The sequence below is a fragment of the Agrilus planipennis genome, unplaced genomic scaffold, assembly GCF_000699045.2.
Source record: "Agrilus planipennis isolate EAB-ADULT unplaced genomic scaffold, Apla_2.0 scaffold321, whole genome shotgun sequence".
In the NCBI taxonomy this organism is placed as follows: Eukaryota; Metazoa; Arthropoda; class Insecta; order Coleoptera; family Buprestidae; genus Agrilus; species Agrilus planipennis.
Genome location: NW_020439084.1, coordinates 183,632 through 201,905, shown reverse-complemented (window position 1 = coordinate 201,905; position 18,274 = coordinate 183,632). Strand labels below are relative to the sequence as shown.

The 18,274-nt window shown below is 35.4% G+C and overlaps 1 protein-coding gene and 1 pseudogene across 1 annotated transcript; both read left to right on the top strand.

Annotated features, from left to right (window-relative positions):
- Positions 1–926: 926 nt before the first annotated feature.
- Positions 927–10,854, top strand: LOC108741521 (retinoid-inducible serine carboxypeptidase-like). Its single transcript, XM_025977404.1, has 9 exons — positions 927–1,033; positions 3,477–3,777; positions 4,411–4,570; positions 4,626–4,736; positions 6,790–6,997; positions 8,374–8,547; positions 8,601–8,678; positions 10,467–10,621; positions 10,685–10,854. Exons 1-9 carry the CDS (start codon positions 979–981, stop codon positions 10,766–10,768), a joined length of 1,326 nt encoding a protein of 441 aa, XP_025833189.1. The 5' UTR covers positions 927–978; the 3' UTR covers positions 10,769–10,854.
- Positions 10,855–13,158: 2,304 nt separating this feature from the next.
- On the top strand, positions 13,159–14,385 carry LOC108741520 (annotated as a pseudogene).
- Positions 14,386–18,274: the final 3,889 nt, after the last annotated feature.

Below are 18,274 nucleotides of genomic sequence, written 5' to 3'. Positions count from 1 at the left end.
GGGAATCGAACCCGCATCCTTTGGCTTTAAGTAATTAAGTAATTGTTAATGGTTAATTGTCTAACAATTTAATTTTGTCCAACACTGATCCCATGAAATAGGAGACGAAACATCGAACATTTCTGATGTCACTATGATCCGTCGTGGGTATTTTATCGGAAAGACACGATTAGAATTCGGAGATCCGGCTTCTTCAGACGACTGCCATGAAAATATAAATCAACTTCTAATTATGTACATAATATAAAGACTGAATATACACCGATTGCGAACAAATTTCAATAAAAGTATAGCTTGACTCGCTACTAGTCATGCTAAAGAAACTTTTAGCCCCTCGAGCTTATACGTATTAAAACCATCCTTTAAAATCATAGGGGCGCTTATTTCCGGGGTAGTGCGTACCTTCAAGTAAACACGGTACATGTTAATTCATACGTTGGGCAATTGCAGAACACATCACGAACTATAAATGTTTATAAACTAATCACAAATATAGTTTAAGTCATTACAAATTATATAAAGTTTGTCTCTATGTTCTAAGTTTGCATTGAGGTTATTCAAATAAGTTTAAGTAAGGTTTTGCTATTTTTTTTAATGCTGTTAAATTTATTCTTAACTTTTCTCAAAAATTCTTTGCAAGAAACCATTAAAGTTATCTTTAATACAAGAATGTACCTATCAGATGATTGAAAACATACCGTAAATCGTTCCGGTGTTTTAGTCTAAACTGAATATGATTGATTGTTGTTCTTGGTTATTAAACTGCATACAGTTTTATAAAATTGACTCTATATCAGGTTAAAGATTGTTGCTTTAGACAGTTTGAATTATGAAGATTAATTGTAATTAATTAAAGGAATATATATAAAAGTATCGACTCTTCAGATTATCTTATCTTTTCTATTAGTTTTCAAGATATACATATGTCAAACCTTGTTAAATGAAAGGAAATTTGAAGTTTTCACTTAATATCTCATCATGTTTCAAGTTAAGTACATAGTATTCATTTTATGGCTATGCGACGGAATTCAAGGTAAGGAATATTGTTGATTTTAAATTTACAGTTATTTATAAACATAGCAAAGCATTTGATAACACAAGGGAACAGAATTTTTGTTGCATGAAATTTTATGACTAATATTATACATTTTTGGAGTACTGATTTCAGATCTGAAGTCAGATTATTTGTGTCAGCTTTAGATTTTGAGATAGATATATTAAAAACGTGATTTTCCAGAAAAAAAAATTTTAAGTAGACGTTAGAAAAAAAAATTGTGTGGTTTTATGAAATCACAATGCAAGTAAAACTTTTCGGATTGTAGGCATTTAACTGTAAATTTTCGGAAAATCATTCGATTTAGGGAATTAAAATTAAAATCGCGTTATTAATCTTATCTTAATGATTGGAAAACAGGAATCATAATGGGAAATCAATAGTATACAAGATATCCAACTATAAATGTTAATTTCAATCTGCGTATGAGAGTACGGAATACATAATAAGTACAATCATTCAGATGATAGACGCATGTTAAAAACTGAGAACAATATTTATTTAAATCATTGAATCATTTTGAACTTCAACTTTTCTATCAATACTTTCATCTTCGCTTTGAGTTTCACAGTCTATAAATGTAATTGTCATGCACTTGCACGAATGAGTGAGAATATAAATGCTGCACGGTTAGCTAATGTGAACCATGCGCGCTGTCATTTTGGTCTTGGCTGCTGCGCCATATTAATTTTGACTGCTCTGCCAAGCGTCTTCAGTTTTACCCCTACTCCGCGGCAGGCTGTAATGCGACATGCCATAGATAGTTTCACTTTAACAACTACTACATATCAAAAAATTTTCTTTCATAAGATTTTCTTGCTTGACTTGACTTATAAGAGCTGTTCTTAATGCTCTAACAGTAGTCCGCCATCATGTGGGCATTCCAGTGACCCTACTACCGCTCCTCCACAGTCCGAATATCTTATGGGACCGTTCCCCTTGTCTTCACTCAGATCACCAAGATATTTAGGGAAACGGTCCAGATGTCTGTAGAGGAAGTGCACCTTGATGCTCATATTACAAGCAAGTTGCTGGAAGTGCAACAATATCTCTTCATTGTGCTCCGCATATCTTTCATTCTTCTTATTTCCCAGAAAACTAAACTACTATTAAAACTTTCATCCTTCGTCAACCTTTTAATTTGTGGATCATCAAAAATTTCGGTTTTCAGTTCCTCCGTACTCAAATTATGAAACTTTTTAGAGATGTATTTAAAGCAATCACCATCCTTGTTTAGAGCTCTGACAAATTGTTTTATGAGCCCCAGTTTGATATGCAAAGGTGGCAGTATTATGCGATCCCTAGGCACTAGTAGTCTTTTCTAACCCAGTGCTCAGAATTAGCTCTGCTGTCTCAACAATTATCCTGATGATTTAAAGGTTCTCACCAGATCATTGGTGTTTGAAGTGGGATCTTTTCTATTTTCCCATAATCTCAACGATTCCGCGCATATTTTACATACCATATAAGACACCCAATGCTTGTCGCGGAAATCCAAAGTAATCCAAATATACCCGTTCTACTAACTCCGATACACTAAATCTACAAAATTTGAATATATATTCACCACAAATGTTACAGAAATAGCTGGGATCGTTTTTACAGATAGTTCTCGATGTGGACATTGTAAAAAAAACACTTAAAAAAAAGAAGCAATCCGGGTTTTATGAAAGTTTTTTATGACCAATAGCTCTATCTCAAAAACTAAAGCTGTTAGAGACAATTTGAGGGTAGATTTGAAATCAGTGCCTTTGAAGTAGTTAACAACAGCCATAAAATTCCATGCAACAATAAAAAGATTAATTTTGTTCTCTTGTGTAATTGTTTACATTATATTAGAACCCTCCGATGGGTCATCTTAGAAAAGTAGCATGCATACAGAGGAGGTTCCTGACACATATTTGCACAAAGGCCTCGTACTTGGTTATTTTCAGTTGAGAACCAACTGCTTCATTTAGCGTAAACGTTGAAGTACATATCACTGTGCTGTGTTTATGTCTTAGACATAGAAAATGGACTGCTCATTCTCTATCTAGCTACAAAGTAAATACAGGTAGAAACGTACGAGAGAGACAAAGCGATCGTGTGGCCAGTAGTTGTCTTTTTTTAAGAATTTTGATTGGTCTACGTTAGGAGCGAGAGAAAACAGTAAAGAAGAGGAAAAGAAACAGGTATTGGCTGCATGGTCGTTTTATTTTTTTCTAGAGAGTGGCCTACTTCATGAGGGTATTGCTCAGTCCATTCTCCATGTCTGTAGTTTATGTTATTTCGGGAACTAACCAATCTAATCGAATTAAATTCTTTGGTGCAAAGCACCCACACTTCACGTATGCTAAATGGAAGGGTTTTAAGATAATATACACAATTACTAAATATTTTTTAATTATATCTACAGTTATTAGTATGTATGTATGTATTTTAGGACGTACGGGATTCGGACCCGGGGAGCAAGAATGGGGTTATGTAGACGTTAGGAAGGGTGCTCATATGTTTTGGTGGCTTTACTACACAACCGCGCCGGTTAGTCACTATACTGAAAGACCGCTTGTGATTTGGCTTCAAGGCGGTCCTGGAGGCTCTTCAACAGGTCATGGAAATTTTGCGTTACTTGGACCTCTAGATTTAGACCTTAACGAACGAAACTTTACCTGGGTTAACCTTGTTAACGTGTTGTTCGTAGACAATCCCGTAGGAACAGGATTCAGTTATGTAGATGATGCTAGGTAGAATGTTTGTTGCGTATTCATTAGTATAATTTATAAGTGATTTTAAGTTGCTTTGTATACAAATGAAAAGGATTAATAACGATGTGGTTGTAGAAATATTCGTTTGTAAATAAGGCTACGTCGCATTTTAAATTTTTTCGTATATTTTCGCTTCAGTGATGATTTTCTGTGGTTTGTTATTCATCAACATAAGGTAATCAGTCCTAAGACTTCCTTAACTGTTTGCGAACAGTAATCTAATCTAGATCTACCTCTACCCCTCCTAACTTCCGTTTCTGCCTTTAATATGTCTCTGACTAGACCTTCATGCCTGAGAAGGTGTCCTACTATCTCGCCTATTTCTTATTGACTTCCATAGAGTTCTCTTTCTTTCATTTATAACCTTCACTGTCCACGGTATCGTCAAAGTAGCGGTGACAGTGTACATCCCTGTCTGACTCCCTTCCTAATATTTACTTCTCTACGTTGCAACCCCATCTCTATAACTGCCTGTTGCTTTTTATACAAATTAAGTTTCACTCTTCTATCTTTGTAACTCCTCCCTTCATTTTGTAAGTATAATCTTAACCACCAAAAAATTAAAACCTTTATTTATAATAGAATTTTAACAAAACAATATATATTTTGAAGGTACTTAACTACCACTAATCGGCAAATAGGCGAAGACTTTGCCGTACTCTTAAAAGGTATTTTACAAGTAGTTCCTGAATTTGCCACTGTTCCAATATACATATTCGGACAGTCGTATGGAGGTAAAATGGCGGCAGATATTGCTGTTGCTATTCATGAGGTAAATGATATAAGCAATCTACTCGCTTTGTTTTTTACGTATTTTTATATTTAAGCATGTGGCCAGTGGTGATTTAAAATGCAATCTACAAGGAATTGCTTTAGGAAATTCGTGGATATCTCCACTGGACTCAGTTTTAAATTGGGCACCATTTTTATTGGAGGTGGTGAGTATCAGATACTGAAAATGTTCTTGGTAATATCTCGGGATCCCACGCTAACAAGTGAATCTGAAAATATGCGGATAAAATTCTTTTTGTTATCGCACTACTGTCGTCGTTTTCTAAAAATGCAAAGATTACGATATATCGGTCAATTTTGTCAGTTGATGATAAAGTTTCTCACGTAAGTTTCCATCTGTTGCTTTCAGATATTTATATGTATATAGAAACTAGAGATTACAATTATCTTATCGGCAAGTGAAGTTGTTTCTCAAGTACTGTACGTAGAAGTCGGTATCATAATGAACGAACGCACAGATATCCTTTTGAAAATTTCACTGCTCACTTAAATTTTGGTAAACATCCTAGGTCACCGATAAACAGATTAACTGAACCAATAGTGACTTTAAGGAGGTCAACTGAAAACTAGGATACTATATAGAAACCTTCAATTTGAAATAAACTATTAAAAGCCTAGAAAAATAGGTTTGGAAAAATTTCACAGAACCTCAACGAACTATTAAAAGAAATATTCCATTTTTAATATCGTTAAAAATACGGGATGGTGGATATTAATTGTTATGGCATAGATTTTGGATCAAAAAGTTTTTATTCTTCTATTGTGATATTTAAATTTTCATTTTCTGTGAGAGAAAGTACCTACTTTAAGAATGAGTTGAAATGAAACTAATATGCTTGGTGGAGTTGTAATCATTAACTCTTGAAACTAACTTAGCAACAATAAATAACGAAGTTAATACAAAGACCACTAATAAAGAACTGAAAACATGACAATCTGTGACATATAACTACTGTAAAAACCCATTCTCAATTTTTTTACCACTATAAACTACCTCAGGTTAATGAAGGAAAATTTATTGTTGTTGTAACACCCTCGCCGGGAATCGAACTCGGGACCTTTAGGTTTACGCACCAATGGTGCTTAGTGGTCAGAGCAAAAATTTTGATACGATCCAACGACAAATCAATTTCAAATTCAAAGGATTTTTAATATACTTTACCATTTGCTTAAGACGTGTCCACTAATTGAAACAAAAAAATTAAGCTCGTACACAGATCCAGTCTAGGACCAATCATAACATATATAATACATTCGATCAGTTTCCTACATCTGTACCCTATTTGTTCACTTTCTGGCTTTTGCTAATAGGAATGTATCATATTAAATTTTTTAAATTGCATCTTAATATACTATGTCTACTACGTGCCCAGAAAAAATTTTTAATTTGGAGAACACTTCACGTTTTTCATTCAAGGAATAGACAACATTGTAATGTTCGTGGGTGTAACAAAATTAACTTCTAAGACTGATAACGACAAAAACTATTTATTTACACTAATTATTAAAGAACTTAAAAACACTATTAAATCATTACTAAACTTAGGTTATGAATTATTCTATTTATTTACACTACTGTTGATATATCACTATTCACTGCACTATTTATTTCACTGCTATCACTGTCAATTTATTTCTCGATTCACTTCTGCAACGGTCAATTTATATTTCTTGTTCTTGTTTAAATACTCTTGTTTACTTTCGGGAACCTTCTGGACAACGTCCGGATAGTCTATTTTTCTTTGAATTGTTCAACTGCTTTCCCAGAACGCAGGTACGACACACACATTTACAAATACGGCGCATATGAAGAAAAGCGCCCGCAGCTAGTCGACAAATCGATAAGCCGTTCACGCGAACGTTGTGTCCAATCGCACACAAACACACTCGTCTCGCTACAATATGATAATAAGTGATGTTTCTTCATTTAGACCACATAAATCCTGGTGTATGATTTCACCAGTAAATTTTGATTTGTTTACACTTACCTTCAAGACAGGTCGCACAAAAATGTTTTTTATTGCATAAGACGGCAATATTATTTCCTTTTAAAACTTCTTTCACATAACCAAAATTTTTATGTCTCAGCGTGATATAATATATAATAATTTTTACTAAGTTCATTTAGCATCACAGTTGACATCTTGTTTTAAACAATTTTATCACTCCTCTGCTCACCTACCTTCTTACATGCATTAGGGTGCAGTGGATGAAAAGGGATATAACGCAATCGATGCTGCAGCTCAGAGGACCAAGAGAGTATATGAAAGTGGCGATTACGTCCGTAGTACATCAGAATGGAGCCGAACTGAACGAGTTGTCTGGAGAGAAAGCTACAATGTTGATTTTTATAATATTTTGGAACAAATTCCTGGAGATGATGCAGCTGCCATCCTAAGAAGTATTTGTAAGTATCTACATTATTAAAAGTTTTATTAAAAAACGTTGTCGGTTCAGTTCAGTTCAATTGTGAAATCTTCGTATAAGAGTGTCAGGTTGTGACATGCTACAAATGGGTTCATTTTTGCAGTACCAGAAAGAAAAACCAGCATTTTGCATTAAAAATTTTAATATAAAATACCGAAACTTAAATAAAAAGAAAATATACACATTTAATCAAAATGAAAAACATTCTAAAACTATAAAGAAGACCGGCCTACCTGTTGGGGTCCTTGCAGCAACTTCTTTGTTTTCGGTAGATTGAGGTTCCTTTTCTTTTACTTCTTATTAACTTGTCTAAACCTCCAGAACCCTGGACCTCTACTTGTTTTCTAGGTAATATGTCGTAGCTTTTGCAGTTCCTCCAAAATTCCCTTGAGTTAATATTTAAATTAGAGACGGGATATGTGTCTACTTTAACTTTCAACGGCCTTCTTCTGGAACCTTGTTCCACCGATCGATCACCCTGTTCATTCACTCCGTTGCATTAATCCCTTTCACATTTTACCAATATCGCTATCGTATGAAAGATCTCCAAACGCACTTCCGTCTACCCTTACAGTTCACTCTAGTAAATGCATGCAGGCCGCTACAAGGGGAAATGATGATAAACGAATAAACAAACATTTCAAACATTGGTATATTCAGTTGGAATTTTAGATAACATCCATGTTCTATTAGTGGTTAGATTGCTTGAAGGGTGACGTGCAAAGGGTTGTAGAATGTATAAAAATCAATTATTTATACTTCGTTTTCCCTTTTTTGGTTTTCTGTTAGGCACATTCGTAATACTCGCCATATCAATACTATAAATGTGATTAGGAAGAAAGGACCCGCTAAATTCTTACAGAAAATGGCCCTCTGTTAATCTACGATATTTGGAATTTTGGATTGTGGTAGATCAAAAGTATCAATAATAAGTCGTAAAAACCCATCTTTTGAGATATGATCCCTTAAGGTTGCATTCTTCCGTAAGGACTTCCAAGGTACAATTATATGTATTAAATACATTCAAGTTTGTTGCATATTATGAATGTGCCATGGCTTCGGACCAGGAATTATAATACATACATAAACGTGTAGTGCACCTCAATATCATAGTGTACTTATGGGATAAGAAAGTTGGTGTACTCATAGATATATTCAGACACCAACATATAATCTGTTATTTACAGTTGTATCACATGCTTCTCTAAAAACAGTCCTAAACTAACCGACCTCTTAAAATCTTTTGAACAACGCTTTAAATTTTCTTTATTGGAGTTACACTACTTTATTATTTACATGAAAAGTATATAGTTACGAAGAGATATTGAGATGTAACATTTTTTATTATTCCATCAGCTTCAACTACTCCAATTGCGAAACCAGGAGAGGAACGAAAAACATATTCTGAAGATGAACTTATGAATGGACCTGTAAAAGAAGCTTTAGGTTTAAGTGTTACATGGGGTGCTCAATCATCACCAGTATTTGACTACCTAAGTGAAGATTTTATGAAGCCTGTTACTCATACGAGTAAGAGATGTTCATATCATTCTTAATATAAGACTTAACAAGACTTGTTTTAGTTGAGCATCTCCTCAACACAACTAATATAAAAGTGTCGGTGTATTCAGGTCAACTGGACTTAATCTGCTGCACTCCAGGTATTTTATCGTAGTACGTATATGTAGGTATGCCTGAATTTGATATTTTTAAAAATGTGATTTGTTTTAATCCATCTCCATCGAGTGTTTATAAGCATACACGCCGTAAAGGATTAGGTTAAAGTGGATTTTTACTACTACAGATAACCCTAAATGAATGAGGAAATTTTGTTGCCGCTGTCGCGCCCTCGCCGAGAGTCTAACCCGGGTCCCTGGTTTTACGCGCCAAAACAAACTTTAATGTACTAAAAAACGTACAAAATTTCTTCTAAAACGGAAAAGTTCACATAATTTTAACTTTTAATATTTATACGAAATGTTTGGTCTAATTAGTATACTACTTATTTAGACCCATTTGATTTTCTTGCAGTAATACATATTGAAAATTATTAAAACAGGGTGTGGATATTCCTACATAAACGTACTTATTCCAAAGTACGTAACCGAGCGGCATGGCCTAGAGGTCTAGACCATTGCTTAGCATTCGGGAGGACGCCAGTTCGATTCCGGGTCCGTCTGCCTTGGTCCAAAGTTTTTCTGTGGTTTCCTTGGATCACTTAGGCAAATGCTGAGGCAGTAATATTCCACAGATAATCTTTCATTCTCTTCTGTCTTCATTTCGTCCGTCTCATCTTTCTCACCCGAACCACCACCCACCCATTCCCATGATTCCTGAAAGCAGGCTGAAGTGGGCCTTCCGCCCTACCTTCCGGCATAGTCCGGAGAGACTGCCCGCCCACTAGCATTACTGGCTGGTGGGAATGAAACACCCAAAAGTTTTTTTTAGTTTTTTAGTACGTAAATGGTCATTAGCTACATTTTTCGATCAAAGTTCGAAAAATGTATGTTTTGTATGGTTTTTGGATGGGTGCAAATGTCTAAACCTAGGAATGTGTAGTTGGTATAGCTAAAGCGTTCTTTACGATTTATAGTTCGGTAGAGGTATAAAGCCGAATACTAAAGCTCAGTCATAACGTAATGTAAAAACAAATGTAACGAAGTTTTCCGGGCTGCAAAACCCTTATCCATTGGAATTACTTCCTGACGTTTCGTTCAAAATTGTAGTGAACATTATCAAGGGCAATGCGGTAACGGTCGAAGTTGTCTTCCTTACCTCTCGACAATGACTGGTCCTTCAACTATTGTTTTTTGTTTATATTATTCTCGAGGAGAGGAAATCTTCAAAAGACACCTCCTGAAGGGAGGTAATGTTGGATTTTTACCGACTAAAACTGGGAGATAAACCCGAAGGTTGCTCATGCCCGGGAAGGAAATGGAAAGGTTGAGAGTGGGAAGAGGATTGAGTTAGGAATATGGTTGAGTGTGGGGGTGGGAGAAATGAGTATTTGGGGAGATAAACCGTCGAAGTAGGTTGTCCACCTCTGAAGTGATGAGTTCCTTCAACCAAAGTGACCGCTCTGTTTATACCATCCTGCGTTGTTGAAAGGGCGGAGGGCTTGGGCGTCACTGATGCGCAACGTAGTGCATCTTTCCAGTTCTAGTCGAGCAGCCCGGAAAATTTCAACACACTTACTTTGACCAGCCACGAAAGTCTACACAGTCTGAATGTAAAAATAATTCTAGAGAAGTGTTACTATGTCGGATTTGGATAAATTAGATTAGGGATGAGTAAGGCTACTTTTTTTTTTAAATATTCTGCTATATGCGATCAAAATTAGAAAAGAGCGCGATGGTCATGTACAAATTACGCAATCCTAGATCAACCGATTTTAATTCAATTTTCCAATATGTCAACGTGTTTAATAATAAAAAGATTCTTCTTCAAAGGAACTTATCAGTGGGTGACTAATCTTCAGTGGATCAATAAGGCTCACTGGACAAGAGCACCGAGGCCCGCATTTGCAGTGTCTGGAATTAACGAGGGATACGTCAAGAAAGCGAGAAATTTCGCGTTTTACTGGATTAATAGAGCTGGTCACTCGGTATGAATCTATGAAAATTGAAGAAACAAGAACCTTTTTTAAAAATTTATTATTTTTATATAGTCCACAGAAAATAACCCAAAGGGAGGAAGATTTGTTCTTCTTGACGTAATTGGACTTTCAGGGAAAGTGTCACCAGAATATTAACCTCCCTTCTAGGATGGTACGGACATAACAATAAATGCATGTACAAACGATGTTTATGTGAATAAACTTGATGGGCATACATTAGATTTTTATAATATCAATTATTTTCCCTCTTATTATCTGCATTTTTGAACCGATTTTCGGTGAATCTTGAGAATTGAAAAATTTTGGCGGTGTTGTAGAACACTTTATAAGCAAGGCATCCAAAACTGGTAAAGCAAAACACGAATTCGATGATGAACTTAATTTTGAAAGAAAATCCTGATGTTACAAGAGTTTAAATCAAAAACAGCAAAAATATCATACGGATACTTTAGACAAAGTCAAGGAAAATACACGTGCTGAATAAAAGAACATGATAATTCACTTAAAGCACATACTTTAGCTTTTTCCCTTCCCCGACCTTTTTCTTTTTGCTTTTCATAATGTTTCCATAACAATAGACTTTTCTTTAGCTTAGTAGAATGCAGATTCGGGCTATAGGGCCGTGGTCTAAGTGAACGATTCCGTCCAGACGTTTCGTCAGCTACTGCGGCTGACATCTTCAGTGGTAGTGCTGCGTTGACAACGTGAACGTAGACCCAGTCGCTGTCGAGACATCGAGATACAATCTACGTTCACGTTGTCAACGCAGCACTACCACTGAAGATGTCAGCCGCAGTAGCTGACGAAACGTCTGGAGGGAACCGTTCACTTAGACCACGGCCCTATAGCCCGAATCTGCATTCTACTATGGATTCCGGCCGTGAAAGCCTTTGTTCTTATATTTTCTTTAGCTTGTTTCTTCTCTTTATCGTCCTGCTCTTTTACAACGTTCTTATCTTTTTCTCTCTTCATTTGCTTTATTTGTCTATGCTATCAGCCTATCTTCCCTATCATTTGTATTGCCTAATCCAAAAGAACCTGCTATTGCACCCACTTTACCTTCACCTATTACTGCGTTGAAGTCTCCTACAACTATTAGCTTCTCCTACCCCTTCACTAAACTTAACGTCTTCTATATCTGCATAAACTGCTTCTACGTCTTCATCACTGTAAGATGATGTAGGCATGTAGACCTGCACTAATACCGTCTTTACCGGCTTCGAGTTTAATTTAACCATAACTATCCTATCGCTTTTTTGTAAATAACTTTCTATACTCTGCCCTACCTTCCTACGCATTCGTACCCTCGAAATACCTTCTACCGATCCTGTATGTATTACTCTAAAGTCCCCACTCCAGAAGTCTCCAGCTTCGGGCCAACGGACTTCACTAATACCTACTATATCTAATTCTAATTTCTCATTGTCCTAACATTCCATGCTCCCTCCGACTCGTGAAATATTGCACCTATCCCTATTGCAATTATTGATGACATCCCCGCCCGAATGGGGGACTAGTTTACGTCCGGAGTGCTTTACGCCAGAGGGCGCCATCATTTAATTTGTAACGTACGTTTTATGTGGTGGTTTCCCGTTGCCTTCCACATCGCAGTATTGTGCATACCGATCCTCGTGATCTCTACCACCCTGATGCCCGTTTGCACCGACGTAAATAAGTACTACTTAGCTTTAAGTAGTTCTTAAAAGACGGAATTGGTTNACCACGTTTAAACTCTGCATACCAACGACAAATCGCTGGTTTTGATGGAGAGGAGTCCGGGTAACGTTTCTCATGCCCGTTTGCACCGACGTAAATAAGTACTACTTAGCTTTAAGTAGTTCTTAAAAGGCGAAAATGGTTTGCACCGAAAGTTAAGTCGAGCTTAAGAATCGAAACAGATGCTTAACTTTAAGCAAAGGATGTTCCTGACTTAAGCATTGCTTAAGTCTGTCGTAAGAATTTCGGTAGTAGTTCGGTATTTTTCGTTGCGAGAACAAAAAAATAACATGGTTATAGTAAAGAGGTTATTATCATATTTACTATTAAATAATAAAATAAGCAATATGGTAATTATTATTAAATGGAAGTTAGTGTGTGTTATCGTTTATGTTATTGTATTGTAATGTACGGATTAATTACATTCCAAGAGTAGTAATTAGCATGTGATGAAATATTAGAAATTTGAAAATGTACACAATTTAGCTGGAGTAGTGATAAAAACGTCATTAGCTGATCATTAGTAATTAAAGTAAACCAACAATATACAATAATAATACATTTCATCAGAAGCAGAAGCAATTAACCATGACAATAGAAGCATTAACAAGTTGTTAAGGGTAGTTGGAACAACTTAATCAATACAGCAAACATAAGAAAACTGTTGTATATAAAAGGCAAATTTTGCAGAATATTCTTCAGTAAGTATTTGTCTTCTGTTTTGTGCGTTGTTAAATATATTTGTGAGCTGTTGTCATTTTTGTGTTATTGTTGTTTTCCTGTTTTTATTAATTGTTATATAGTTGTTGCTTTTCTGTTTTTGTTATTTCTTTTTTTGTGATATTAGTTACAATTTTTGTTAACTTGCACTATGGATTTGCAAAACATTCATGATATTTTTGATGACGATATGAAATTATTGGAAATTGTAGATTTTGGATTTCCAAGAATGCTATATACTCGTTCAGATCATTTTCATGAAATGGACGAGTTTACCTTTTATCAACAGTTTCGTTTAACGAAACCGACATGCTTAAGGATTCTGCCACTAATAGAGGAACAGCTGGAATTCCCTAACAACAGGTAAGTTAATTGTGAGAAGTTTCTTTTCAGCAAGTCACAAAGAAATTTTAAAACATTACAGGAATAACAGTGTATCTCCAATGAACTAGTTATTAACATGTTTGCGATATTATGCTTCTGCTGGTCACCTGGTAGCCATCTCAGACTTTGCAGGGATGCACACTTCAACAGCATCGCGTATCGTAAACAGGGTGTCCAGAGCTATAGCGTCTTTAGGGGCACAATTTATAAAAATGCCTGACACACAGGAGGAAGTTGTGCAAGTTCAAAATGAAATTGCTCGATTTCCAAGAGTTGTTGTAGATGGAACACACATAAAAATTCAATCACCAGGTGGTGATGATGCAGAAGTGTTCCGAAATAGGAAATCTTATTTTTGTATAAATGTACAAGTTGTTGGAAATGCAAACTTGGAAATAATATTGTTGCAAGGTGGCCTGACTCAACACACGATTCTACTATTTTTAACAACAGTAGGATACGAGCAAGAATGGAAAATATGGAATTTCCGAACTGCTTTTTACTAGGTACATATACTTTTTTTATTTTAATAGTGATTCTTACGTAATTTGTTTGTATGAGGCAGTAGATACCCACTTAGGGGCTATTTTTTAACACCCTTGTTAAATCCGCGGGGAAGGGCTTCTGTTCTATATAATGAAGCACATATTAGAACAAGAAATACAATCGAACGATTGTTTGGCCATTGGAAACGGCGCTTCCCTGTCCTTGCCTATGGGATAAGGCTTCAATTGTGAACAATATTAACAGTGATTGTTGCCAGTGCTGTTTTGCAAAATATTGCAAGAACAGCAAACGATTTAGAGGTGCCGCCACTACCTGACGACATTGACGCCATTGACGCCAACGAATTAAATGGCCTGATTGAAAATGGAAATTTCGTTGACGATGGAGGTGCCGAAAAAAATTTAAATGCAAGACAAAACTTAATAGAGAACTATTTTAATAATTTACAGTAATTTATATTTATAAATACATAATTTAATAAAATTTCCAACAATTATAAACAACTTTTATTTAAAAAATTTAATTTGGCTTTTTTAATTTCTATATCTAATAACAAAGATTGTTTTTCTAATTCATGCAGCTCCTGCTTATGACGTTGTTGTTGTAGCAGGTGCTGCTTTTCGAGTTCACAAACTTCCAGCCGTTGCTGTAACAGTTTTGTGTACTTATCAGCAACGGCCGATGATGTGAGGGCCCTCACAACAGTGGCCGGACGTCTTCTGCTAGGACCACTACCCTACAAGTATCGATATAAATATTTCACATATAACAGTTACTATCACATTTACTATTGCATTGTGGAGGCTTCTGCTTACTGGCGTTTGCAGTAATGCAGCAGTGCTCTGGCAAGCAGTACTATTGATCTAAAACAAATGAAATGTAATAATGAGCCGTATTTGTAATTTCTGATAATAAAGTACTTCTTGTAGAGGTTCCACCATTCCACTGCCAGTTGCACCTTTGTATACTGGCATATAATCATTTTCGGAGTCCTACAATATACGACATATACAAAACAGTTCTAAAATATTATAGAAAAATGCAAATTTTTCATAAAAGCAATTAACCACCACAACCTTCGACTATTCTATCAATTGTATTGATATTTATAATTGATGAGAGAAAAATCAGTAAGTATACTTATAAGTTTCAATTTTCCATTACCTCATCAGTCTCAGCAATAACTTCTACAGAGTTATCGGCCATAAAGTGCTCCAGCAATGGTGTTTTTGACATTGTCTGCATAATAAAGGGACAGATTAAGTATACTGTATATTTACATACTTTTTATTATTAATACATACTGATGTATTTTTAATAGGTGGTAAGCTGCCCGAATCGCTATCAAATTCATTTGTGAGCCCATGAATGGTTTTGTCATTCACGATTGATAAAATTAAATCCATGTTCGGGGTGTTTAGTTTTTTCTCGGGCCCTCCACCTTCAATAAAGTCTTTATACTTGTCTTCTACATAAATAATTTGTTACCTGTTATGTAACGCTCCTTTCTATCTTCTGCAACTACCTTCCTTATATGCATTTTTTTATTAGTGTAAAATTTTTTAAGTGAATTTGCCGTCCTATACCGCCCATCAGGACAAGTTGCATTAAATTCCCGTTCAATACGCATCCACATTTGCATTTTTGGATCATTTGTGGTGCTATCAGTTTTTTTGTTTTCTATTACATCCTTATATTTAAATACCAAACTAAACAGTTTTTCTTTTTCAGATGCCAAAAAATTAGCATTTCTACCTTTTTTTCCTGTTAAGCAAAACATTATTTCATCAGTAAATTATAAATTGCTGAAATCGTCTATATTTACCAATATCCATGTCGACTATGTATGTGATATTTTGTATTTTATAAAAAATGCCTGTACACTATACTAATTACTACTAAAAATTGTATTTAACACTACACTACTACTATTTCTACTAACTAAAACACAACAACACCAGACAAAACACAAATAAACACAAAAACAAAAACGTATGTATAATCACAGGAAAAGGCGGTAGACAACACTTCGCAACACCAAAACGTTACTTAACGGACAAAGCAGTTGGAAACTTCTTCACTATTCGGCACAAAAAACCCTACAAATTGTTAAATTGTACCGTTGTTGCCAAACCATCAACAACTAAGCACTACTTAGTTAAGTTGGAGATAGGCAGCGTACAGTATTGCCATTTGTATGCATTTATTCCAGTATTACCGCAGTACCAATCAACGTCGCCTCTATGTAATGATTTATCTGGCAGAAAAGTGGGCAAATTCCTTCTGCTACTATTTACAGCGGCACATGGATACATCTTCTTTTCCAATAAGTCATTCATCAATTTTACACTGGAAACGAAATTATCAAAATAAGGCCTATGATACTACCCGTCTATAATTGTGGATAATTTTTTAACAACGTGTGCTCCTGGTTCCTTTTCAACCTTACCAACAGTTTTCCCTGTATATACCTCAAAATCTAAACAACCTGTTTCATCACAAATCATCCAAACTTTATAACCCCTTTTGACAGGTATTTTTGGTAGATATTGTTTTAGAGAGCTGCGGCCTTTAGCTTTAATCATAGACTCGTCGACTTCCACGTGTTCATGGGGTTTCATACCGTTATTAAATTTTTCTCGTGTACTATCTAAAAATGGTCCGAGTTTATAAAGTTTATCAAAATTGCTACTGCATCTCGCAGGCATACAACTATTATCATTTAAATGTATGTTGCTGAGTCACCCTTGAAAGCGATGAACGGTCATTAATCTGCTGATAAAGGGATCGTGAAAATCAGGACTTTTTGACCAGTGGTCTCGATAGGATGGTAATTTTTTCATACCCATTAGAAAATTTATGCCTAGAAATGTTCTCATCTGTGCTAAATCAGTCTTTTTATACATCTTTCCCGTTTTCTGATATCTTTGTTCAGTATAAAGATTAGTTTGGAATACTATATGTTGTAACAGGTCATCTGTAATGAATTGTCGGAAGATGTCGTAGGGTGCTCGGTTTCTAAGATCATTCATAAGTTGAGCAACACCGCAGGATATGGAAAATTTTTCAGATTCGGGAATATTATTTACCTTGGGAAAATTTTGATGCCAGACGAAATAAATACTCTTCGGGGGTCATAAAAAACTAATCAGTATGGTGAAGACTCGTACTTTTTTTAAAAACAACAGTAACATGGATGATACTGTGGGTCTATACTATGCTATTAAAACAATAATTTTTTTTGGAGTATTTATTTGTGAAATTTATAAAAATAGTTTCTTCTAATACTGTAGCATAGAAAAACGTTGCATTGAACACACTTACAAAAAGTTATGTTTTTACATCCCGGATATCTGCACATAATACATTTTTGTTTTTCACTAACGTATTCCGGAAGATGTTTAGCTTCTTGCTTTCGTGAACGTTTATCAGGAATTGGCGTAAATTTTCTCCTTTTGTTTGGCGATTCGTTTTCCTCATGTTCTCTTATTTTATTTTACAAAAGAGATTTAGCAAGGGAAAATTTGAACGACAGATAATCTTGGATCTTTCTAGGGAATTTCTGTCGTAACACAAGCTTCTCGATACTGTAACCAGCTGGCTGCAGCGCAAAAATCAATGAAAGCATAAATACATCGGATGGTCCATTTATTTGTCTTACTGCTCATAGGGTATTTTGACATAACTTTATCCAAGAAGTCCACGCCGTCCATTTTTTTATTGTAATGCCGAACTACTGCTGGACGACTGATTTCTATGTATTTTTTTGCTGTGCTGACCATTGTTTGCATGATCCTAGCGGTTCTGTTCCAAATTCTCCTGAAACCAAATAAATTGTTTTAGAATCAAACCATTTTGTAAGAGCTATTGTGTTATCTTCGGTAACCAACACGTCATAGCTGCCCCTTCCAAATTTTTTTAAATCTTTGTCAGATAACTGAATATTTGGTTTTAGTGTTCTCATTTTTATTAGCGTGCCAGTTAGATATATTTTTCGAGAAAGCAGAGTCTCAATCAATGTTTCTGATGTGTAGTATCTGTCGACAAAAACGGATACTCCTATTGGTAAAGTATCGGTTAGTTTCATGAATAATTCTAATGAAAATCGAGTGGTATCCCCTTAGGAGTCGTCATAACAAAATTTTTTAGTCCAACAGGGTTGGGTTTTCCCCGCACACAACTGCCTCATCAATACCTTTCCATGGAGCGATATCATTTGTTCGTCAATTGGTACATGTTGGGATCTGTCATTTTGTAGGCAAGCTTTTTGGATTGAATCCAACAACAATCGCCAAGTTGACATCCAGGTCGAGT